Source organism: Castor canadensis, chromosome 7, assembly GCF_047511655.1.
Source record: "Castor canadensis chromosome 7, mCasCan1.hap1v2, whole genome shotgun sequence".
In the NCBI taxonomy this organism is placed as follows: Eukaryota; Metazoa; Chordata; class Mammalia; order Rodentia; family Castoridae; genus Castor; species Castor canadensis.
Genome location: NC_133392.1, coordinates 133,531,586 through 133,556,984, shown reverse-complemented (window position 1 = coordinate 133,556,984; position 25,399 = coordinate 133,531,586). Strand labels below are relative to the sequence as shown.

The window sequence follows — 25,399 nt, the reverse complement described above, 5'->3', positions numbered from 1 at the left end:
TCCTCCTGATCTCTGCCTCCTGAGTAGCTAGGATTGCAGACGTGAGTCACCAGTGCCCGGCTGGCTCTTTTCTCCCTTTTCTGATTTGTTTTGGTTTTGCAATACCGGAGTTTAGACTCAGGGCTACATCTTGAGCCACTTTATACTAGTCCTTTTTTGTGAGGGTTTTTTAGATAGGGTCTCATGAGCTGTTTGCCGGGGCTGGCTTCCACCTTGATGCTCCTGATCTCTGCCTCCTGAGTAGCTAGGATTACAGGCGTGAGCCATGGGCATTGGCTCCTTTTCTGGTTTTTTTTTTTTTCCCCAGTAGTGGGTTGAACTCAGGGCCTTCACCTTGAGCCACTCTACCAGCCCTTTTTTGTGAAGGGTTTTTTTTTAAGATTCCAAAGAATTATCATTAATTTAGATTAGGTTTTCTTAAGAAATAGGTAAAATTTTAATTTTGCGCCAAAGATTCTAGAGTTGTTGCTTCCTTAAAATCCTGAGCAATCCTCATGGAGACTTTCTTGATGATGGATGCTCTTCATGAATTCCTGCTGGAGTGACAGTTTGCACCTCTTGTTTCCCATTGATTATATAGGACTATATGGTGTTGCTTTGTAATAATTTTGTGATTTAGAGTCTGACAGACTTGGATTTGAATCTCAATTCTACTACTTTGGGACTTTAAGAAAATTACTAGTAAGCCTTTCTGAGCATCAATTTGCTGAAAAATAAAATGAGAATAAATAATGCATACTTAGATAGCATTGTGAGGATTAAATCAAACAATAAGAGATACTGGCCTTCCACAATGCTTGACACATGGTAAATGCAGCCCATATTATGGTCGGTTTTATTTCCCAAGGTAGATTTGTGGCCTTCTGAGGATAGGATTCATTTTCAACACTGGTGTCGTTCAGTGTTATCAGTAACTACGTTGTAATCGCTAGATCTCCATTGTTGCCCATATCCTTTGAGCTAACATGGGGAACATTAAGTAGCACAGAGTCCTTTGGATCCACGTGTGGCAAGAAGAACTTAGGAAAGCTCTAAGTATAGAAGGGAGATCTGAATGGGAATCCATGCTCCCTACTAAAATTTTTTTTTTGGCAGAGGGGGTTGGTGGTGGTGGTGGTACTGGGGTTTGAACTCAGGGTTTCACACTTGCAAAGCAAGCACTAACAAAGTAGGCCCTCTACTGCTTGAGTCACATCTCAGTCCATTTGTGTTCTGGTTCTTTTTGGAAATGGAATTTTGAGAACTGTTTGCCTGGGGCTGATCTCAAACTGTGATCCTCCCCATCTCAGCCTCCCAAGTAGCTAGGAATATAGGTGTGAGCCTCTAAAAGCAGTCTTTTCATCATCATTTGAGAACACTTCTTAGTCAGACTTCAAAAATATCATCTTAATGTGTTCTTGTAGACATAATATTGGCATGTACTGAGCTATCAGTACGTGTTTGTTAAGAATGAGTATCCTTAAAAAGAAAAAAGAAAAAAAAATGAGTATCCCTGATTATCTACTATTGTCCTAAGTGTTGAATATTTTAAGGAAATTTAAAAGATGGATTTTGATTCCAGAGAGCTCAGTTCAGATAGAGAAAGGGGGTCTACATATAGTGATCTCTAATAATAAGTGTGTATACTTAGTGCCAAGTAAGTTGAATAAATTTTTAAGTGCCACAGGCATCCAGATGTGACTGGCATGGCCAGAAATATCTAAAGGGAGAGGTAGTTCTTCATTTGGATCTTGAAAGGATGCTCTACCTTAGATAACCCAAAAGAAGGAGGATACCTGGGGAAAACAGTGAAGGAAGTCTGGAATAAGAAAGGTATGTTTGGAAACAATGAGATCAGGATACTTGGAGTCTAGAGATAAAGTTGAAAGAATATAGAGATTGTAAATTCCTTCAGGTCAGAGGCCAGGTCTTGTCTTTGATTCCTCTATGGATCTAAACTATAATGAATAAAAATCAGAGCTGGAGCTGGAGCTGGGTGCCTTAGAGCTGTTAAATATCAAACATTTGACCTTGTCTTTCCTCGAGTATTGGCCACTGAAGAAGACTCGATGCTCTGCTGGGCTGTTAATCCTCTTGTGTAGTCATGATGATAATGTTTTTACAGTAGTTAATGCATAATTACTGTGTACCAAATATTCCACACATTTTCTTACTTAATCCTCAGTTAATACTTAAAAGAAATAATTTTATTATCCTCATTTTATAGCTGAGAAAACTGAGAATTAAAGGGATTAATTGATTCAAAGACGCAGCTAGAGATGGTGAAGTCAGAATTTGAATCTAGGTTTGATTAACAGATTATGCTAAACTTATGGTCTTGGGCAGAGAGACAGAGAGGCATTGGAGTTTAAGAGTGAGTTTTGCCAGGCAGCGGTGGCTCATGCCTGTAATCCTATCTACTTGGGAGGCCGCCGAGATCCAGAGGACTGAGGTTCAAGGCCAGTCGGGGCAAATCTTTGCAAGCAAAATGGACTGGAGGCGTGGCTCAAGCAGTAGGGCACCTGCTTTGCAAGTGTGAAGCCCTGAATTCAAATCCCCAGTCTCCCCCCACCCCAGAAAAAAAGAGAGCGTGATTTTTAAAGTTCTATTCCAGAGCATCTCCTATTTTGTTTTCTCCCCTTACTCTTTAGCTTTGCTTTCCCTTTCTCAAGGGTAAGAGCCTCAATTGCCGAGCTGAACAAGAAGGCCTCAAGAGTTTGGATGTTGAGTAGACTCCTGAGAGATTTCCAGAAGTCTAATTTCTGAATTAATCAACTGGCCTCTTCCCAGCTCCAAGAGAAAGCATAATTTGTACTCGTGTTTTCTTTTTTTTGCAGTCCTGGAAATCTAACCCAGAGCCTCGTGCATGCTAGGCAGACACTCAATCACTGAGCTACATCCCCAACCCTATATAATTTGTACTTTTATTCTTAGGGTAAGAATACTCTTTACTCCCAGGTAAATTTGGGAGTTCATTTTTAAGGTGGTTTAGCTTCTTTGAGTTATTCCTGAAGTAAGATGAATAGCTTTCCAGGCACTTGTTCTCTGCTGTTTGTTTTGGTGGGTGGTCAAAATGGATATATAATCCCAGGAAAAATTACAAACATTAGGCAGGCACTGGTGGTTCACGCCTGTAATCCTAACTACTCAAGAGGCAGAGATCAGGAGGATCCCGGTTCGAAGCCAGCCCAGGCAAATAGTTCGCGAGACCCTATCTCAGAAAAATCCTTCACACAGAAGGGCTGGTGGAGTGGCTCAAGGTGAAGGCCCTGAGTTAAGACCCCAGTACTACAAAAAAACAAAAAACAGCTGGGCTCGATCTCTGGTCCTTTGGGAGTCGCTATAGAGTGATAAGGACAAGTATTGATTTAGGAAGATTTGCTGAAATCTCCTGTGTGTTCTTCTTGCCATAGCTTCAGCTGTCACATCTGTATCTTCAGTTCTGATGGCTTTTCTTAATTTTAGATCTGAGATTCCAACTCTCTTAAAGAAGATCCTGCTAACACCTCTTTATTCATCTTCTACTTTATCCGAGAAACCCTCACCAAATCTGTGCTTCCTGTTTTTATTATTTGGAGGTACCACTCTCCTCCTACTTGCTCTGGCTAGGAACAATAAATTTATCTTGAATTCTCCCTTTCCTTCCCCACCAGATCTACTAGTCAATAGTTGTGGGCCATCCAATCTCCATTGTCTGTTTGTCCTCTTTACATTCCTGTTGCCTCTGCCCTAGTTCGGCTCTTAGCGATAGCCTATAATATCACCTAAACTAGTGTATGTGGAGGATGGGAGAAGCTCCTAGAGCTCCTAGAGGAGGTAAGAGTGGAATTGAATGCTGGAGAATTAGTCAGAGAAAGAGGAAGCTGCATTCCACACAGAGAGAGCAGTATGTGCAAAGGCACAAAAGGGGAAAAACTGTTTTAAAACAAGGCTGGAAGTTAGAGTTTTCATGGAAGTGTGGAGAGGAATGAGTGACAGGCAAGAATCATATAATGACTTGTAGATCTCAATCTAAAAAGTTTGACTTTGGCAGTATGTAGAGTTGGGTTCAAATGGGACACCATTATTTATCTTGTGATATTGGGCAAGTTGCTTATCCTCTCTGGGTTTTATCTTTCTGTTAAATTAATAGCTACCTTATAGGGGTATTGAAGATTATATGATTTTATATATATATATATAATCCTTAGCTTATAACTAACTACTATGTGGGTACTAACTTCTAATATTACTAGCAGAATAAAAACTCACTGGAGGATTTTTTTTTGGCTGGGAGTGCAGTACTGGGGTTTGCTAGGCAGGCACTCTACCGCTTGAACTACTCCACCAGCTCTTCGCTGGAGGATTTTAAGGTACACAGTAACAAGATCATTCTTGCCAGAAATATTACTGGCAGCATTGACAATGATGCTGAGACAGTGAGATATATGAGAGTGGTGGGACTGAACCAAAGATACAGATTTGGGAATTATCAGTGTATAGGTTGCAGTTGAGACTGAAAGTGGAGTTTTGGACCCATGGTCCAAACTCCTGAAATTTAATATGCCAGGTCCAGCCACCCATCCCTAAATGCTAAATAAAGAGGCATAGTGAAGGACAGAGAGAGGAGATTTGTTACATGACTCTGGATATGCCATGGGAAGAGGCAGAGTAAGCACTTAGCTCATCTTCAGCCATTTTAGGAGTATGGACAAGGGGGGTACAGGTTTTAAGTAGATAAAAGGTATGCATAAACAATCCCAGTCATAGGTGTGTTCTGGTTGACCATTATCTCAGTCCTTATTCTGAGAGAGGTTCTGGGAGTTGTTATCTGGATTTATTGTCAACTGGCAGGTGGGTCCATCCTGAGGAATGTCTGCTGTTGGGGGTAGCTGCTGTCCCTTGTCATGAAGGTGTTATCTCTCGTTTCTGTCCTTCCTTGATTCCAAGGTGGTTGCAAGGTGACTGCAGAGAAGTCTGAGAGGAAAGACAAATTCAGAATGGAGAAGGGATGTCATGCTTCTGCTTTTAGTGAATTCATGGATCTGCATAAGGAATCCATGTTTTTCAGCAAAAGCAGTTTGAGCACCTCTTACAAAACCATAGTAATAGATTAAACCATTCTGGGAGAATATAGATAACAGGCATTCCTAACTTTTTTTTTTTTTTTAAAGCTGTGGGTTCCTCTCCCTCACTTACCCCTACATAACACCAGAAACTTTACATATATATTTAGGTGGCTCATGAACACTCCTTCTCTAAATCCATCAGTGGAGTCTTGGATTCTTGCATGTATTAAGAAACTGTACTGTAGAATAAAAAAAGGGATAAGGATAAGTAAACATTTAGGGAGCATGCAGAAGAGAAGGAACAACCAAAGGAGGAAAACTAGGATAGAACATCCAAGAGGGGAGTGTGTTTAAAAGGTGAAGTTGGCTTACCTCTGTAATCTTGGTACTGCCCCAGGAGGTGGAGACAGGATAACTATGAGTTATAGGCAAGCCTGGGCTACATAGGGCATCCCTATCTTAAAAAGAAAATAATATGAAACAAAACAAAAATGTCCCAAAAGGTTAAGGAATGATAACAGTGTCTTCTTCCATAAAGAATTTGAGTGACAGGACTCAAAATTATCTAGTTGGTGGAGATCATGTTAAGTGAAATTAGCATTAGTATTGCATGTTTTCTCTCAAGTGGAATCTGGAGGCAGGGTAGAGACTTGCAAGTAGAAGGAGAGTTGTTGGAGAAAGGGAAAGGGATTAGGGGAAGGGAGGATAGAGAGGGAAGTGGCAGGTGCATATGATTAAAGCACTTTATGCATATATGAAAATGTTACAGTGAAACCCCTTATTTTATACAATTAATGTACATTATTAAGAATAAAAATAAATGAAGACTCATTGGAAAACAAACACCATACTATCCATTTGGTTGGCAATTAGGTGACTGTGGAGAGAACAGTTGCAGTGAATTTATGGGGCTGGAAAGCATGGCCAGATAGGTGAATAGGAGGTGAGGAAGTGGGGTCTGAGCATAGTCATCATGCTGGCTCAGGAAGTCATGGGGAGAGAACTGGTGGAGAGGGAGAAGTTGAAGATACCCAGGCTAAAGGTTAATTGTTGGATTAAGGTTCCCAAGGAGCAGGAAAAGATGTGATCCAGTTGTTAGATGAAGGATAGGTTTAGATTATTGGGAGGGTCATAGTCTGCCAGTGAGACTAAAATAGACTAGAGAAGATATTGGTAGCTTGGTGCTCAGAGACCTGTAATATGGTCTTGATAAAGTTGGAAACAAGTATTAAGTCCTCATAATTAAAGACTTCAATTCAGTAACCCCTACATATTGATAAATCATTGTTGCCTCAAGTGCTAAATCTCAGAATTTTCCATTGGACATCTTGGCTCTCCATTGTCTCAGTTCATAGCTTTTTGTGTGGCTAAGATTATAAGAAACATTGAAATGGGAGGGAGAATGATGAAGGGGGTAAATCTAATTATGATATATTGTAAGTACATATGTAAATGTCATAATATATCCCCCGTACAATATTATATGTAAATTTTAAAAATAAATAATATATTTTTAAAAAAATCAATGAATTTTGCCCTTTCCTTGACCTTTTTTCGTCTCAGAAGAGTACTTTGTGAGAGTTCTACCTTCAGTGTTAAGTAGAAAGATCTTGGCTAGGCCTGGAATTAAGTAGGGATTTGTACGTAGGGAGCTAAACCTAAAACTTACTAGCTTCAAAGTCTGAGCTGTTTGGAGCATTCCAAAAGTCTGCGTTACAGGTTACGTTGCTTCTTGGCTTCCTTGGTGAATTTCCTTGCTAGAAACATTAAGGACATTAAACTCTAGGCACTGCAATGTCTTGTCTCTTAATGTTTCAGCCAGGAAAGGACTTTTAAGCAATTGATGGACCTATCAACTTAGGATCCTAAAAAAGCATCCTCTAGGTTGTAGGGGCAAAGGAGGTCTATAAAACCCTTTTCTGGGGAGTTAAATGGCTCAGTTTTAAGCAGGCTAGCTAGTTTTGGGAAGGGCTTGCAATCATATTACCTTTAATAATTATATTCAGAAAAAAGTACTTTAATCTTTTTCCTCCTGAACTGAAAGTCAATTATTTAGCTTTTTGAAATGTAACTGATGTGAGACCCTAGGGCCTGGTCCTCGTGGAAGGACTTGGTAGACAGACAGAATAACCTTTGGGTAATAACACTAAAAAGTCTCAGTTGCGCCACTCACATCTTTAGATCTAAAAGAAGGCAGTGGATGAAAACAAAAAAGAATTAATTCTACCTCTTAGAAATATTGACTAGCTTAAATGAAAATCTATATCCTTTTATTTTTCCATCTATGAAATATTTGCCATTATAGCAAACATGTATAATTTTTATAAAAGGAATTCTAAGAAAAACAAGAGAGAAAACTTGTGTCTTCAGAGTGAGAACTTTGTAAAAGTAGAACCAGACTGTTCTTGGTAATGAGGGTAATTAGTTGTAGTAAAAAAGAGAGTCTGGTATGAGTGAAAATGTAGTGTGCACAATTTTTAGTTAGCTCTTGTTTTTTTCATCATGGCTGCATGTCTCAGTTCACATGTAATGTTTATCGGGGATTGTGGTATTTTTACATATTAAACTGGATTCAAGTAGGTAACTCAGTTCTGATTTCATTTTGTGTGTTTCTTGGTTTTTGTTATTTTGGGGGGGGTTGTTATTTTTTGTTTGTTTGTTTGTTTTTTGGACAAGATCTTGCAGTGTTGGCCCAGGCTGGCCTTGAACTTATGATCCTTCTGCCTCAGCTTCCTGAGTACCAGGATTACAGGCATGTACCACCCTGCCATTCTCTTGTGTGTTTCTTTAACCAGTTTTCTAATTACCCATTGGCTAATCAAGAATGATTTGTTTTGCTTTGTTTTTTAGGTCTTACTGTGTAATGCTTTAGCTATTAGAAGTTGTGGGAAATATAAAAAATAAAACATGATCTCTTCAAGTTGTTAATGGGAGGTGATGCAAGAAAAAGCATATTAAAAGTTCAGAACTCTCATTATATTCAAGGGCTGGTTGAGTGATTAGCATAGTAAGTACCATAAAAATTTGGAGGACAAGAGACTATTGAGAACAGGAGTTGTCAGGAAAGGAAGCCAGGGTAATTTTTCTCCATCACAAATCTGGTCAAGTCATTCTCCTGTTTAAAATCTTTCAGGGCTTCCCCTTATCTATAGGATGCAGTTTGGACTCTTCAGCTTGTCATGAAAGGTCATGATTTGGCATATGTCATCCCACTCAGTTTTAAGTCTCATCACTACCTAATAAACATTCTATCTTTCATTCATCCCTTGTTCTGTACAGACCTCTGCATGTAAGCTCTTTCTTATCTCTGTGAATGTGTATTAGATGTAACTTTTTATAGAAACTTTGTCTATTCCCTTCTCTTTCTAGTTAACTTCTAGGGTTTTTGTTGTTGCTGCTGTTGTAATGATGGTGCTGGAGGTTCAGCCGTCTAGGGCCTTGCCCACATTGGACAAGTGCTCTGCCACTGCACTAAACTCCCAGCCCCTGGTCGTTTTTTAAAGTTAGTTGGAGTCATTTCACTAGAAAACTTTCACTACCTCACATGTAGTGAACCACTTCAGTTTGAGCACTCTGTGCTTACCTGTTATAGCTATTATCAAACTGTAGTGAAGTTACTTCTCTTCTTTGTTTTACTTTCATCTATTTTGAAGGTAGGGATGGTGACATTGATATTTAAATTACCAGATTCTAAAGGATCTAGCAGCTAGGTCTTTAATAAAGATTTTTCCAAAGAATAGCTGAGTGAATAAGCAAGTTGGATTTTAAGGAATAAATAGCATTTGGGGAGGTGAAGGGGGAGAAGAAATAGCATACCATGAAGGGAAAAGAAGTAGTATGAGTGTCAGTGATTTAGATGAGACTAGTTGCAAGATGGTTTGGACTCAGTGTACAGATTGGGCCTGAAAGGGACGATGAAAACGCTGGACAGCTGAATCAGCATCTAAGAGGGTCAAAACACATCAGCATGACAGTGGTCAACTCCAATAAGAATTCTGGCTTCACATACCTTCAAAAGCCTTGATTAAGTGAAAAATAGATTAGACTAGAAAAATTCTAACAGTTTCAGATGGGTGCCAATAGGTAGAACTCAAAAGGACGCAAATTATGACCCTTTTTAGAACTATTAATTTGGTATGTTGCATTGTGAGGTATAGATTCTTTTATTATATCAAGAATATTACTGATGTATATGAGATTTGGACAGATCTTTCAACCCTGAAGAGTATTCTTTGTTGCTGAAGGGATTTGTGTATCAAGGAAATTAGACTACAAGTAATTTGTAACAACCATCTCTTAGTTCGGTGGTCATAGTAGGAAGAGAATTGTTCCTTGCAAAGCAAAAAAGCATTCAAAGCTAAGAAAGATGTAACAGTAAAACCAGAGAAAAAGGTGAGGAAGTGCTTACTGAATAGCTATAAACTCAAAAAGTAGGTGGATAGATGTATTCTCTTGGGATGGAAAGAGAATGCTGGCTTGTAGAACAGTGTAATGTGGCTTTTATTATAGGATCTGTAAGAGAGGGATTGAGCAGTAGGGAGAAGGAAATTTGCTGAAGTTTGTGTGAATAACCATTGAATCCCCCAATGATATAATACTGCAACTTTCTTCTGAAATGTTCTCTGACTAGGAAGAGAAATGAGAGTTAAGCAATAGTGATAATTCAGGTTTCAAGATTGTCACAGTCAACATAATAGTGGAGAGTTAGGCATCTGAGAGTACCTGGGGTTAGTTAGAGTAGCTTTGAATTTCTTAATCATGTTGTCCAGCATAGACTGGGGTAATCGTAGATGTTTTTAATAGATAGAGTAGAGAAATAAGGATAGAGTAGAATAAGAATGAGGGATTAGGGGTTTGGGCATGGGTGGTTCATGTCTGTAATCCTAGCTACTTGGGAGGCTGAGATAAGGAGGATCTTAGTTTAAGGCCAGCCTGGGAAAATAGTTTGTGAAATCCCCATCTCCACAATAACCAGAGCAAAATGGACTAGAGATGTAGCTCAAGTGGTAGAGCTCCTGCTTTGCAAGTGTGAAGCCCTGAGTTCAAACTCCAGTCCCACCAAAAAAAACAAAACAAAAAAACAGTATGAGAAGTTGATTAAAAATGACTGCTAAATAGGTATGTTTGGAGAAGGAATGAGGCTCAGAGTGTTGCACCATGGTGGTTGGATATGAATTGCAGATGAAGTTTAGTGGAGACAAGTAGGCTCAGATGCCTTGTCAATCTATATGTTGATGTGTATGTGGAAATAATAAATATGAACTGAGTTGTCAGGAAGGTTAAAGTGGATTATCATGTGGAAGGGGGTGGGCAGCAGAGAATAGTTACTGACAGGGTGGCTTGAACGAGATTGTATAGGGGATGATATGGGCTTCAAATAGAAAAGAACCAAGGCTGATGTCTCAGTGTTCTGGAAGTGAACCTGGGGAATTGGCCCAGTGGAAGAAAGAGTGAGTCTTCCACAGAACAGGGCCTCTGTGGAACAGTCATTGTCAACTATTGATAGTCATGTTGTTGAAAAAGTGAAAAAAACAGAAAGAAGTGGAGTTTGCCTCTTTAAGACTTAGAAGGAAGGGAGGGAAGAGATGTGCAGTGGGGGTAAACTTGGTGACTTTGGGAGTTTGGCTGGTTGGTAATGGCTGGTGATGAAATTGGAATGAAGCAAGTATTGGGGCAGGCGGAGGAGGCAACAGAACACTGCTCAGACAGATTAATTAATGTATGAAGAGTGAGATTTAACCAGTGCACACCAAGGCCACCCTACACCTTCTGTTGGTGGTATTCACATCTCTGGCCTTTTGGAACTTATTGTGAGGGAAGCAGGGGATCACTCCGCTCCCTGTTCTGCTCACATTACTATGCTAAGAGGACATTGTCATGGCATGATTTTTGATGCATGTGATTCTGTCTAATCTGTAAAGTGACAACATGACCATGACCAAAGAGGAAGTTGGATAGGTCAAGCCTTTCTAACAAGAAGTCACTGTCCCATGTTCTGAGGATAAAATCAACCCTTTAAAGTGGTGCTGGAGAAACTGGAGTGTGGGCAAGGCAGGGGTGTGGGAACTTGTTGCATGCACAACACTAAGCCTGTTCCTTCTCTATTTCTTTGCAGATGAGCGGGACCGGGTTCAGAAGAAAACGTTCACCAAGTGGGTCAACAAGCACTTGATGAAGGTAGAACTCCTTCGTATGCTGCCCTAGCTCCTCTTACTGTTCTTAAGCTGGATCTCTTTCCCATCTTGCAGATCAGAGTTTTTGTCACGTACTGGAGTCTGAGAAAATTTGCTTGTGATCCCTCCCTCCTTCTCTCCTGCCTTCCCTTCCTTCCTGTATAACAGGTAGAAGACACAGTATTATATGCTACTGCCTCAGAAGACTGAGGTTGAGGATATCAGGAGATGATGCTTGGGATTCTAAGAATATTGCTCCTAGCTTTAAAAATTATTTTATAAATCTCTTTATTTTCAAATCTGATTATGAATAGGGGAACTTCTATTCTGTCTTTAAAGTACACAAACCCAGCTGCACATGGTACCACACATCTGCAGTCTCAGCTATGTGGGAGATGGAGGTAGGATTGCAGTCCAAGGCTACAAAAAACTCGAGATTACCTGCAAAACAAACTAAAAGCAAATGGGACTGGGGGGGCGTGACTCAAGTGGTAGAACACTGCATAGCAAGCACAAGACCCTGAGTTCAACCCCCAGTATTGCCAAAAAATAAAGCGCACAAATCTTCAGTGTTCAGTTGATGGATTTTTACCATAATATAGTAATATGATGGTAATACAGCATTTTCAGTGTGGCTAGGGTTGGGGGAAATTCTTGTCATTAAAATCAAGGTAGAGGCTGGGTGTTGGTGGCTCATACTTGTAATCCTAGCTACTTAGGAGGCAGAGATCAGGAGGATCGCAGTTCAAAGCCAGCCCGGGCAAATATTTCTGCGAGACCCTATCTCGAAAAACCCTTCACAAAAATAGGGCTGGTGGAGTGGCTCAAGGTGAAGGCCCTGAGTTTAAGACCCAGTACCACAAAATAAATAAAATAAAATAAATAAGTGAATAAATAAATAAATAAAATAAAATGAAGGTAGAGGCATTTATCCCCTAAGGATAAATGGTATGCCTACTGTCAGATCAAAACAAAGTTTGTGACTTCTAGTAATTCCTGCTGCTCTAAGAAAGGTCAACATTGATTTTCCTCCCTTCCTCCCTTCCTCCCTTCCTGCCTTCCTGCCTTCCTCCCTTCCTCCCTCCCTCCCTCTTTCTCCTTCTCCTTCCTCCTCTACCTTCTCTCCTCCCCTCCCCTCCCCTACTAGTTCTGGGATCATAGCAATGTATCATTGTGCCTGCTATACCAGCGATCTCTCTCTGTCTCTCTGGAGTTTCAACCTAAGGATTGTGCTTGATAGGCAGGTGCTCTACCACTTAAGCCATGCCCCCTGCCCTTTGTGCTTTAGTTATTTTTGAATAGGGTCTTGCATTCAAGCCTAGACTGACCTGGACCTCATTCCTCCTATTTATGCTTTCCATATAGCTGGGATGACAGGCGTGAACCACCGTGACTGTCTTACCAGTGATCTCTCTTTTAATTGTTGCGCTGGCTGGGGGTACATTGTGGCATTTACAGAAGTTCTTAAAATATATCAAATATGTCATACTTGAATTCACCTCCTCCATTATTCTCCTTTTCCCTCCCCTCTCCTCAACCAGTGATCTCTTTATTGCTACATTCAGTGGCCTAGTTTTTTCTTCCTCCTACTTGATTTCTTTGTAGCATTTGACACTGTTGTCTATTCCTTGAAACCTCTTCTCTTCACTTCTAGGACTCTGCTTTCTCCTGAATTACCTTTTTCTTCTCTTAATGCCTTTCTCTGCCTTTTTCACTGGCTTTTTTTCCCTTGTGTCTGCCTATTCCATGTTGATGCTTCCCAGGGTCCCAACCTCGGCCATTTTCTTGTCTTCTTCTCTGTATTGTAGAGCAGTCTCATCTGTTTCGGTCACAGAGATTGTTTGGTTAGCACAAGTAGAAGTGGATATAGAGTCCCACGTCTGGGTGCAGCTGGCTTTATGAGAATGAAAAATGTTATTAGCCAACTACTTTCCCCTTATCTTTTTAGAAGGCCTCATGTTCCTTTTTTACTTCTTTTTTGTGTGTCCCCTACATTCATTTCTGTCATTGCTTATATGTGAGCAATAGTGCTGTCTTGTACATCCCAAAGCCGTATGATTCTAAAGGCATAACCACAGAACATCTGATTAGTTAGGGTTTTCTTTTCCTGCATAGGTTAGTTGTCCAACTATAGTTCAGGAAACTATGGCCCAGGAGATGGTTGCATAAATCCAACATGGCTTCTTAGGGCCACTTATTTAGTGGGAACTGCAAGTAAAGGTGATTTTCAAACTACAAGACCTGGATAAAAAAATGATGGACCATTTTCCTACATTCTTAGCCAAGCCAAAGATGTGTGTTTCTCAGGTGGATGTTACCCAGACCTATCCTATATTTGACATGTCCCAAATTGCTAAATATTTCCACTCATGTACCTAGTTGTTCAGATAAGAAGCCTAGAATCATATTTGACTTAGTCTTCCCAGTATCTGTCCCATATTACCGAGTCTAATCAATCACTTCAAGCTCTGTTGTTTTTTGTTTGTTTGTTTTTATTTTCACTTCAAGCTCTGAGAGGTTGTTTACATGTCTTCTCTTCTTCATCACCTCTGCTCTTGTCCAGAGCCTCTTCATTTCTTGCCTTGACCACTATAACGATTTCCTAATAAATTGTTCTATAATAATGATGATGATAATGATATTGGTAGTCATAGTTTTTGAGAGCTTCCTGTAACTCAGACATTTTATACTAAATTTTTTACATGGATTATCTCATTTAATCCTACAGGCACTTTATGATGTTCCTTAGCAACTTTATTTTATCAGGGAAGAAAATGAGGTTTAGAGAGGGTATATAACTTGTTCAAGGTCCCACTGCTAGAGAGAGGCAGACTGAAATTTTAGAATTCAGGCAACTAAAGTTTACAACACATGCTCTTAACCTGTAATACTAGCCCTGGTTTCTTCCTACCCTTCTAGGCTCATCATGCCAAATTCCCCTCATACTTTAAGCTCTTGCTGAACCAGGTGGCATGCTATTTTATGGCTCTGTATCTTTGCTCAGCTGCTCCCTCTGCTTGAAATACCTTCCCAAAGTTTGTTCTGCCTGGATAACACCAACTTAGCACCTCCTTAATAAATTATTTTCCTGATCCTCTCATGTTGGATAATTACCCTTTTCTTTGTGCCTCTCTCTGTATTCCTTATGTACTTCTGTATTTATACACATTATTCTGTATTTTTTCTGCTGCATTGTAACTCAGACACAGATATCCTGTCTTATAGTTTTTGTAGTGTCAGGACAAAGAAGGATGGGAGTTAGGCAGGAGAACAAAATCTAGCTATTCCCTTCTATAAATTCCTTCAATGGCTACCAGATGCCTCTAGTTGTTGATATTTACTTGTCATGATATAGAATCTTCACAGCCTGCTTCCAGCTTACCTGTCCAGTTTCATTTCCAGAAAGATTTCTCCTGTGTAGCCTGTGTCATATCCATATCAAATAACTCCCTAACCCTATGTACTTTCACACCTCTTTGTTTATTTCTCTCTCCCTGCCTCCTATGCCTGGCTACTGTACACTGACCCTGCAAAGCTGAGCTTCAATTTAACCTTCTTGAGAGTCTGATCTCTGTCGATCAGACTAAATCAATTGTATTTCCATCTCTATTCCATATCCTTTGAATAGATGCCCATGTGTTCATACATGAGTCTTCTCTATTATAGTGCTCAGTGAGGTCTTAGACAATATTGTACTACTTTCTCTGTCAAGTACTACATGAGTAGTATCCAGTAAGTATATGTTACCTTAGGTTAATAATATTTTGATAGTGCTTTATGGCTTATGAAGTGCATTTGTTTGATTTGATCCTTACAACAGCCTCAAAGGAGGTAAAGATACTGTATCCTCTCAGTTTTCACAGCTAAGGAAAGTAAGAATTAGAGAGGTGAAGAGACTTTCCCAAGATTGTACAGCTAGTAAGGGGTGGAGCTAAGGGTAAATTAAGAGTCTCGTGATCAAGGTTACTTGGTCTTTGTACTAAACATGCCCCTACTTACTCTCCTTTCATAGCTGTCTCTAACAATTGGAAGAGCTGAATTATCCTACTTCAATCTTGTCCCCTAAACTTTGTAGTCGAATTCAAATGCTTGGGCCCCCTGTTGCTCATTTATAACTCATGCTGCCTGTTGGATCTCTGCCTCAGTGCTATGTGATGACAGGAGGCCCAGGGAGGGGGAAACTAGAGGAACACATCATGGCATTGTTAGCAATTGGAGGTCAGCCAAAGCTTTACATAAACCTTTGGCTGTATTTCATCTCTTCTCAGGCTGCCAGCATTATGGTTCAAATAGCATTTTTTTATCTTGGGATATTTAGAGAGAGATTCACTGCTAATCAGAAGCATTTCTCTAAGTTTGGATTTTTTTAAACTTTGGGCTGAAAATTAGGGATCAAGATTTGTCTTTTGCAACTCAGCATCCTTAGCTTGGCTGCCCAAGTATACCCAGATTAATGCTGTCTTTGTCAGAGAGACCAATGTAAGATCAAAACCAGTTAAGTCTCCTAAGTTCTTGATTTAGTTGACCTGGAATCTTTTGGGTTCCTAAATATCCCTTTGGGAAACAGTTTGAGTTAGAATAAGAAAATTAATTCCTCTTTATTAATGGAGAATACAGTTGATCCAATCTTAAAAGAATTTTTTCAAGGATATATGCATCTGAAATAAACATCCTAACTTAGAATGCAAGCCCACAAACCTAAGAGTTCTGTTTATTGTGCCAGAACCATCAAAAATTAAAATCTAGAGTCTTAAATTAGGTCTTTATTTCAGTTATCTATATGTAGATAATATCTAGGTATCTCTTTAGGTCCTGGTAACTTAGAAAGTATATCTTCCCAAAGAGAATATCAAAGAAAGATGATAGTATTTGTTTCTCTGGTTTGTTCCTGTTAAGAGGTTTGTAGATGTAAATAAAGGCCAATATTTAATCTAGCAGCTACACTAATTCTTTTCATTTCTTATTTATATGTATAGTCTAGAAGTCACTGGCTTTCTTAGAACTTTAGTAAGAATTCCAGATATGTCATCAAAAGTTTTCAGACTCCAAATGTTTGCTACTTTTTCCTGTGTATTTGAGGTTCTAGTTGAATGCAGGGTAATGATTCCCAGCAATTGTCTGTTATGCAGCTTCTACTGTGTCCACATGAGGTGGTTTGCTGTTCTCCAGACTCTGTGTAGGCTTTTATACCTCTTTGCCCCTTCCTGTCTGTGTGAACTGTTAGAGGTGGCAATAGAGTTTAAAAGACTTACACAGTTTGCTGGTTAGAGGCTGAGGAAGTGAGTATTGCCTTTGTTTTCTAGGTATTTCCTAGAGTTGACTCTTCTGTGGTGGCCTGTGGCCATCTCTGCCTGAACCTGCTTACACACGGCTTGATTTTACTGTAAATGTACCTCAACCTTTACTAAAGTTTTGGGCCTACATTGGGCTTGGGCTCTATTCCCTATGCCTAAGTGCCTGTTTACTAAGTGGAGCTATTTTTTGCAGATTTTAGAATCATTCTTACTCTCAGAGAACCTCTGTTAATCAGGATTATCTAGTAGTAGTATTAGAGACCTCAAATATTATGGAATTCTTAAATTTTTTTTTTGTTGTTGTTAGATGAGGTCTCACCATGTTGCCTATGTTGGTCTTAAACTTGTGGTCTCAAGTAATCCTCTACCTTAGTCTGCTGAGTAGCTGGGACTACAGGCATGTGCACCATGCTAGGCTCAAGACAACAGAATTTTTACCTGCAAAGAGACTCACCCTTTGCTACTCTGCTTACTCCAACAGGAATTCCTGGTCTCTACTCTTATTCCCTGCATTTGAACACAGGTGTCTACAGGGTGAAAAGTCTAGGACAACTGTAGTCTGTCTTTTAGCGTTCAACTTTTCCTTGAAAAGAAATTTGGCCAATGAATCAATATGAAATTTCCCTCCTGCAGTTCAGAGATCCACCATTTCAGAAATCCATCTGAAATTACCAGGCCCATTCTCAGTTTTGCTGTATCTTTAGATACGTGTACATGAGGATTAAAACCATACTTCTTTCTTAAAACTTTCTTCTGACCTATTTGTTCTTGAGCAGTGTTTGAAGCAAGGAAATTGAGCTGCTTTTGTTTCCTTTTAACACATTGTCTTAGAGAGAAGCTATTCTGAATCAAATTTTTGGTATCAAAGAATATCACAGGTCAATCCTTAGGTCTTTTTGTTGTTGATGGGGGTTCCTCTTATTACTTAATAATGTTGACAGTAATATTGACCCATCAAGCATGATAGAAATCTTGTAAAGGGAGAGAACACAGCTGGGAATAAGGAGACAGTGATCTGGACTGAACTGTGATACAGCTAAATGATGTTACAAGTTATTTAACTTCAGTCAGTGTTTTTTTCCTCTGTAAATTGAGTGTATTAGAGTTAAGTATCCTTTAAAGTTCCTTTGGGCTCAGATTCTGACTCTAAACACATTAAAGTATAATGTATTCTCTTTGTTAAAAACACTCAGAAATTATGAGAAGCTATATACTTTTTCATAGGCTTAAGTCAATCTTTAAAAAATTAGGAAAGTGGGGTTTTCCTTGATTTACTGATGCATGGGACTTGGAGATGATTGGTTTGGGTTAGGATGGACTGTCTCTCAAAATTTAGTCATTTACTGATTTCAGAAATAGCTTTATTGCTAGGTGCTGGTGGCTTACACCTGTAATCCTAGATATTCAGGAGGCAGAGATCAGGAGGATCATGGTTCTCAGCCAGCCAGGCAAATAGTTCAAGAGATCCTATCTCGAAAATACTCAACAGAAAAAAGGGCTGGCAAGAGTGGCTCAAGTGATAGAATGCCTGCCTACCAAGTGTGGAGCTCTGAGTTCAAACACCAAAAAAAAAAGGAAAACAAAACAAAAAAGCCTTTATTAACCACTGGGTCTGAAAGCATTGAGCCCCACCTCTGGTAACTGCATCCTGGTATGTGTTTGTGGCCAATCATGTTTAAGGGTTCCTGAATCACGTGATTTCCATAGCTTCCTTCCCTCTTCAGGGAGTTGAACTGCAGGACAGCGATAAGCATTCAGACTAGCGGGCAGAGCAACTAGGTCCCTCGGTTCTCCTTCAACCAGTGCAGAACTCAGTGCTCTTTTTGTACCCCCTAGTCTCTGATGCGTTCAGGGGTCACCCCAAGACTTAGACACTTGCTGCCCCAGGGGACACAAATGGGGATTGTGGAACAAATAGGAAACTGCCCAGCTCACAGTCTGTAATGCTTCCTGCATCAGCAGTGGCTCCCAGTATACAAAACAGGGAAACTTCATTGGTGAAAGCAGCCCGAAAGTACACAACCGACCCTTCTGTAAGAGACTCCAGCTAGTTTACCTCCATTTGAGCAGTCCTAGGGATCAGGCCTGGTACATTGAGCACATGGGTGAATGCTTGGCTACTGAAACATACTCTCTAGTCCAGTGGTGGTAAATAGCTCTCCACCCAGCCCATTACATTGTCCTGCCTGAACATTGAGAGTATTTCAACTGAAAGGCTACAGGAAATTAATACTTCCATGTGGGTTTAATTACAGAAACTAATAAAGTATTCTCTAAGTAATGGGGAAAAAAAAGAAATTTTAATACTTCCAACCAATAGCTTGGCCTCAGATACTCATTCTAATGCAGAAAACAAGGCAGCATGTCTCCTCCAAAACTCATCAACTCTAGAGTAACAAACACTAATGACAGTGAAATGAATGAAATCTCAAAGAATTCCAAAAAATGATTATAAGGTTGATCAGTGAAATTAAAGAGGACATGAACAAACACCTCAGTTGATTCCAAGAAAACTCAAAGAGCTAGATGAAATAAACACAATGCAGGGCATGAAAAAGGAATTCAGTAAAGTTGCAGAAATTCTGAAAAAGATTTAATCAAAATTCTAGAAATGAAAAGCTCAGTAAGTTAAATAAAAAAAACGCAATCGAAAGTCTTCCAGTAGATTGGATCAAATTGAAGATAGAATATTAGGGCTTGAAGACAAAATAGATGTGTTAGAACATGTGAATGAAATAGAGGGGAAAAAATAAACCTAAAGAAGTACAAAAGGAACGTGCAGGACCTAAGGGACACCATTAAAAGACCAAACCTACTAATCATGAACATAGAAGAAAGAGAAGAGGTACGTGCTAAAAGTAATAGCTGAAAACATCTCAAATGTTGAGAAAGAGGTAGCCATCCAGGTACAGAAGGATTTTAGGATTCCAAACCCACAAGTCCAGAAAGAACCTCCTCAGGTCATATTACAACTAAGACATTAGGCATACAGAACAAGGAAAGAATATCAAAAGCTGCAAGAAAGAAACACCAAGTTATCTATAAAGGCAAACCCATCAGAATATAACAACAGATTTCTCAACAGAAATACTAAAAGCATGGAGGGAATGATGTGTTTTGAGCCCTGAAAGAAAATAATTACCAACCTAGATTTCTGTACCCAGCAAAGCTATCCTTCATATTTGAAGGAGAAATAAAAACTTTCTTGATAAATAAAAACTAATGCAATTCATAACCAGTAAATCATTGCTGCAGAAGATACTTAAAGGAGCCCTACACACAGAAGAGAAAGATAAACAGAGCCATGAGAAAATAGAAAAGGATAGCTTTTATTAGACAAGTAGATAAGCAAATGAGGAGTAAGGAAGAAAACCAATAAAATGGCAGGAATGTCAATGGCCTCAGTTCTCCATTGAGAGAACTGACTGGCAAATTGAATTACTTACTAATAAGACAGGTCATGTATACAAAAAAATCAATATGGAAACTTCAGAATTAAACAACACTGTGTATCAATGGACTTAACAGACATCTATAATTATTCTTCCCAGCAGACACAAAAACACATTATTCTCAGCAGCCTATGGAACTTTCTCCAAAACAGATCAAATCTTAGAACATAAATAAGCATTTCATTCTGCGGATGCACCACATCTTGTTTATCCATTTATCAATTGATGGGCATTTGGGTTGTTTCACTGATACGAATATCAATTTACAAATTTGTTTCCAGTTCTCTTGAGTTATATACCTAGGAGTAGGATTGCTGGGCCTGTGGTAGCTTGTTGCACTATTTCACATCCCACCAGGGAGGGATCCTTGCCAACCCTCATTATCTGTTTTTTTTTTTTTTTTTTTTAAATTACATCCATCCTAGTGGTTTTGCTTATTGGTCATGTTTCCCCTTCACCCCCGCCCTGGTGCTAGGGATCAACCTATGGCCTTGCATATGCTAAGGAAACACTGTAACAGCACTGAGCTGCATCCACAGCCTTATTGTGGTTTTGATTTACATTTTCCTTATGACTAAGGATGTTGAGCATCTTCTCATGTATTTATTAGCCTTTTGTATATTGTCTTTGGAGACATTCACCGATTATGACAGCAGTTTTCTCAAGGAGTACAAATAGGCCGCAGTCCTGGATAGTTCAAGTTTTTTACTTAATTCTTAACAGAAGAGCATGATTATTTTGTAAAGAAATTTATGTATTGATAATTTCTTTGAGCACTGTTGGCTTCACTTTGTGGCTGCCTCTAAAACTTCTGCTACTTAGTCTATTGGACTTTGTTTTTAACAGATTTGTGGAAAACTTCAGAGGTATGTGAGCGTGTACAGATGGAAGGACTCTAGAATGAGCAGACCTGGGTTTGATCATTCTGGTCATTCATTAGCTGTGTGATTTGGAGACATTAAAGCCTCCAAATCTCATCTCTAAAGCTGAAAAAATCTATGATATAGAAGCATCCTGTAAATGTTAACTGGTTCTTTACTAGGCAGAGCTGTGTCCAATATGCTTTAGAAACAGACTGATGTTCTCTGTTGTTGAAATGCTGCAGGAAAAATATTTTAAAAAATCTCTCCTCATTTTTCTCCCCCATTACTTCTGTCTGTATTTTTCTGATGGTTTTATTTTCATAGATAATTGGTTATGTTTTATGATGTTTGAATTTTCTATAAAAAGAATACTCAAATTTTGAGAGAGAGTTATTGAGACTTTGATGTGAAATTAACTTCACACTTAAAGATGCCTCTTTCTTTTCTATACTCTGGTATTGATATCCTAGTGATAACATGGTCTCATTTGGCTCTCCAGCCCTACTGTAGTTTATTTAAATAAGTACTCAATGCCCTCTGCTAACTTGTATACATCTGTTCAGGTTTTATCTGTCAGAAATAAATCCCCTTTTTTTCTGTTTCTGTGGAACTTTTTTTTTTTAATGGAAAAAATAACCAGTGTAATTACTTATGGAAAAATAATACCAAATACAATAAAAATTGTAGTCCCTTCTACTCAGGAGGCCAAGGCAGGAGGTTCACTTAAGTCCAGGAGTTTGAGGCTAGCCTGGGTAATTTAGGAAGACCTCTGTCTCCAAAAGGGGAAAAAAAAGCTAGGGGTAGTGGTACGTACATACCTGTGATCCCAGTACTCAGGAAGGTTGATTTGAGTTCTGGGTCAGCCTGGGCTACCAGGCTCAAAATACAAACAAAAACAAAACAAAACAAAGGATTGGTGAATGGCTTAAGTGGTAGAGTGCCTGCTTAGCAAGTCTGAGGCCCTGAGTTCAAGCCCTAGTACCACCAAAAAAATAAAATAAAAGACAAAACAAAAAGCAAAGGAATTGTGTAAACTAAGTTAGTATACTAGTTCCCTGGGGGACTGAAAGAAACAAGGTTGTACAAATACATGCCTTCAAGTATAGATTTTTTTTTTTTTAAATTTTGAGGCTGGGTCTTGCTATGTAGCCTAGGCTGACCTTGAACTCTTGATCCTCCTGCCTCAGCTACCTGAGTACTGGGATTATGGGCATGTACCACTTACTATACCTACCTTTGTGTATTATTTATTGCAATGATAATACTTAAAGTTAGGATAGTGTAGTGTATGATTTTTAAAATCTTAAATCCCTCATTTAACTTATTTGTCCCTTTTCTTCTTAACCCCTAATGTCAAATATTTACTATTTTCTGACTTTTTAAATGTGCACTTATAATATTATTTGTATTACACTACTCTAGAAAATTATTCTCATAAAAAAAACACACTTATTTGTAGGAACATTAAAAAAATCTTAGTCATCCTCCTCCTTGGCCCCTCCTTTAGCATTTAATACAGCCAGCCATTCCTGCCTTTATTCCACTTGCTTGGGTGTATTTGTTTCCCTGCCCTTTGTTAGTTGCTTTTCCATCTCCTGCTTCTAATTTTGGCTTCTCCCCAAGGCTCAATCCTTAGCACTGTGCTCTTCTTTCTTGCCTGTAAGCCCAACATTTCCCATGCCTTTAGCTAACACCTCTATGCATATGCCTTCTAAACTTCTCAGCTGACTCAGACTGGATTTTGGTATTTCCAGCTGCTTCAAGAACATTTCCATTTGTAGCTCCCTCACTGCCATTTTCAATTCAACATACTTAAAACTGAACTTCTCAAACCCACCCCTCCTATCCCTCATGACCTGCTTTTTTCTGTTAGTGGTGCACTATGGTTGTTCCACACCACAGCTTGAAATGCTGGATTGTTTGTGGGAGGAATGTTGAAATCTTGGAGCCACTGGTCTGGCGGAGCCAGCTTAGATGGACTCATGAGAATCAAATTTTAAATTTTCAGTAAAACATTTTTATACAGTTATATTTAAATTGTATTTAAAATAAATAATAAATACTCAAAGCTCTTCACATCATAGTTATTCTACTGCATGCTATTACTTTTATGCTCTTGAGCTTGATCGTCTCTGGTATATCTCTGATGGAAATACTATGGCATTACTGTGGATGTAAAGGCGTGCAACTATACATTTCTTCCCAATATCACAGCTCGAAATTAGTTGTGCTAGGAGTATTTATAGCATGGAAGTCAGCAAATATTATAAGTCTGAGCTAGGTGTCTTGCTTTTTGTTATTTGTTTTTGGGGTCTTGCTGTGTAGCCAAAGTGGTCTCAAACTTGAGATCCTCTTATCCCAGCCTCCCTGCCTTATAGGCATGCACTACCATGACCAGTCTTTCTTTTTTTTTTAAAGACAAGTCTCGTTATGCTGCCCAGGTAACCTAGAATTTATAATCCTCCTACTTCAACATCCAAAGTGACTGGAATTTTAGGCATGTGCACCATGCCCAGCTAGGGTCTTATTTTTTAACTTTGAACTTAAAAAGTGCTCATGTCTAGAGCCAATACAATATTTTTTCAGTATTTTCAAGCTGTTGTCCAATACATCATGAGCCTTTTCCTTCACCTGGGTAATCTACCTGTCACCTTTTTATTTCTTTACACACACATACAAATGTACATTTTGCACATTTCTACTTCTGTTTCTTTTTCCAACTTCTTTCTTTCTACCAAAATATGTACTAATCCTCCAAGTCCTATATCTTCTAGGAAGTCTTCCCATTCTACATTTTTTTTTTAAAGATAGTATCTCCCTATGTAGCCCAGCCTGGACTGGCCTTGAACTCTAGGTCCTCCTGCCTTAGCTCTGAAGTGCTAGGAATACAGGCAGGCACCATCACACCTGTGACATTCTGCTGTGAGTGTAGAACGGAAATTGACTTGGAAAAGATTAGTGTCCCAGTCATTATTAAAAAAAAAAAATCTCATCTTGCACTTGAAAACTTCTAGTACCTAGAAGTCCACTAGTTCTGAAGTAACCTTTTTTGTAATCTAGATATTTTATTTATGTAATACCGTATTCTTTCCATTTCACCGGTCTTCTTTTTTTTTTATTTTTATTTTTTTAATTATTCATATGTGCATACAATGCTTGGGTCATTTCTTCCCCCTGTCCCAACACCCTCCCTTACCACCCACTCCGCCCCCTCCCTGTCCCCCCCACCCCCTTGATACCCGGCAGAAACTATTTTGCCCTTATCTCTACTTTTGTTGAAGAGAGAGTATAAGCAATAATAGGAAGAAACAAGGGTTTTTGCTAGTTGAGATAAGGATAGCTATACAGGGAGTTGACTCACATTGATTTTCGGTGCATGTGTGTTACCTTCTAAGTTCATTCTTTTTGATATAACCTTTTCTCTAGTTCCTGGTCCCCTTTTCCTATTGGCCTCAGTTGCTTTTAAGGTATCTGCTTTAGTTTCTCTGCATTAAGGGCAACAAATGCTAGCTAATTTTTTAGGTGTCTTACCTATCCTCACCCCTCCCTTGTGTGCTCTCGCTTTTGTCATGTGCTCAAAGTCCAATCCCCTTGTTGTGTTTGCCCTTGATGTAATGTCCACATATGAGGGAGAACATACGATTTTTGGTCTTTTGGGCCAGGCTAACCTCACTCAGAATGATGTTCTCCAATTCCATTCATTTACCAGCGAATGATAACATTTCGTTCTTCTTCATGGCTGCATAAAATTCCATTGTGTATAGATACCACATTTTCTTAATCCATTCGTCAGTGCTGGGGCATCTTGGCTGTTTCCATAACTTGGCTATTGTGAATAGTGCCACAATAAACATGGGTGTGCAGGTGCCTCTGGAGTAATCTGTGTCATGGTCTTTTGGGTATATCCCCAAGAGTGGCATTGCTGGATCAAATGGTAGATCAATGTTTAGCTTTTTAAGTAGCCTCCAAATTTTTTTCCATAGTGGTTGTACTAGTTTACATTCCCACCAGCAGTGTAAGAGGGTTTCTTTTTCCCTGAATCCTCGCCAACACCTGTTGTTGGTGGTGTTGCTGATGATGGCTATTCTAACAGGGATGAGGTGGAATCTTAGTGTGGTTTTAATTTGCATTTCCTTTATTTCTAGAGATGGTGAGCATTTTTTCATGTGTTTTTTGGCCATTTGAATTTCTTCTTTTGAGAAAGTTCTGTTCACTTGCCCATTTCTTTATTGGTTCATTAGTTTTGGGAGAATTTAGTTTTCTAAGTTCCCTATATATTCCGGTTATCAGTCCTTTGTCTGATGTATAGCTGGCAAATATTTTCTCCCACTCTGTGGGTGGTCTCTTCAGTTTAGAGACCATTTCTTTTGTTAAGCAGAAGCTTTTTAGTTTTATGAAGTCCCATTTATCTATGCTATCTCTTAGTTGTTGTGCTGCTGGGGTTCCATTGAGAAATTTCTTACCTATACCTACTAACTCCAGAGTATTTCCTACTCTTTCCTGTATCAACTTTAGAGTTTGTGGTCTGATATTAAGATCCTTGATCCATTTTGAGTTAATCTTGGTATAGGGTGATATACATGGATCTAG

At 39.1% G+C, this 25,399-nt stretch overlaps 1 protein-coding gene across 18 annotated transcripts in view; it reads left to right on the top strand.

The window, feature by feature from the left end:
- The window catches only part of Macf1 (microtubule actin crosslinking factor 1), a 358,063-nt gene that overhangs the window by 121,480 nt on the left and 211,184 nt on the right, over positions 1 to 25,399 (top strand). For all 18 annotated transcript variants that reach the window (XM_074080499.1, XM_074080502.1, XM_074080517.1 and 15 more), the window contains one exon: positions 11,143 to 11,204. In XM_074080499.1, the coding sequence (XP_073936600.1) occupies positions 11,143 to 11,204 (62 nt within the window). The remainder of the gene's footprint in view (positions 1 to 11,142; positions 11,205 to 25,399) is intronic.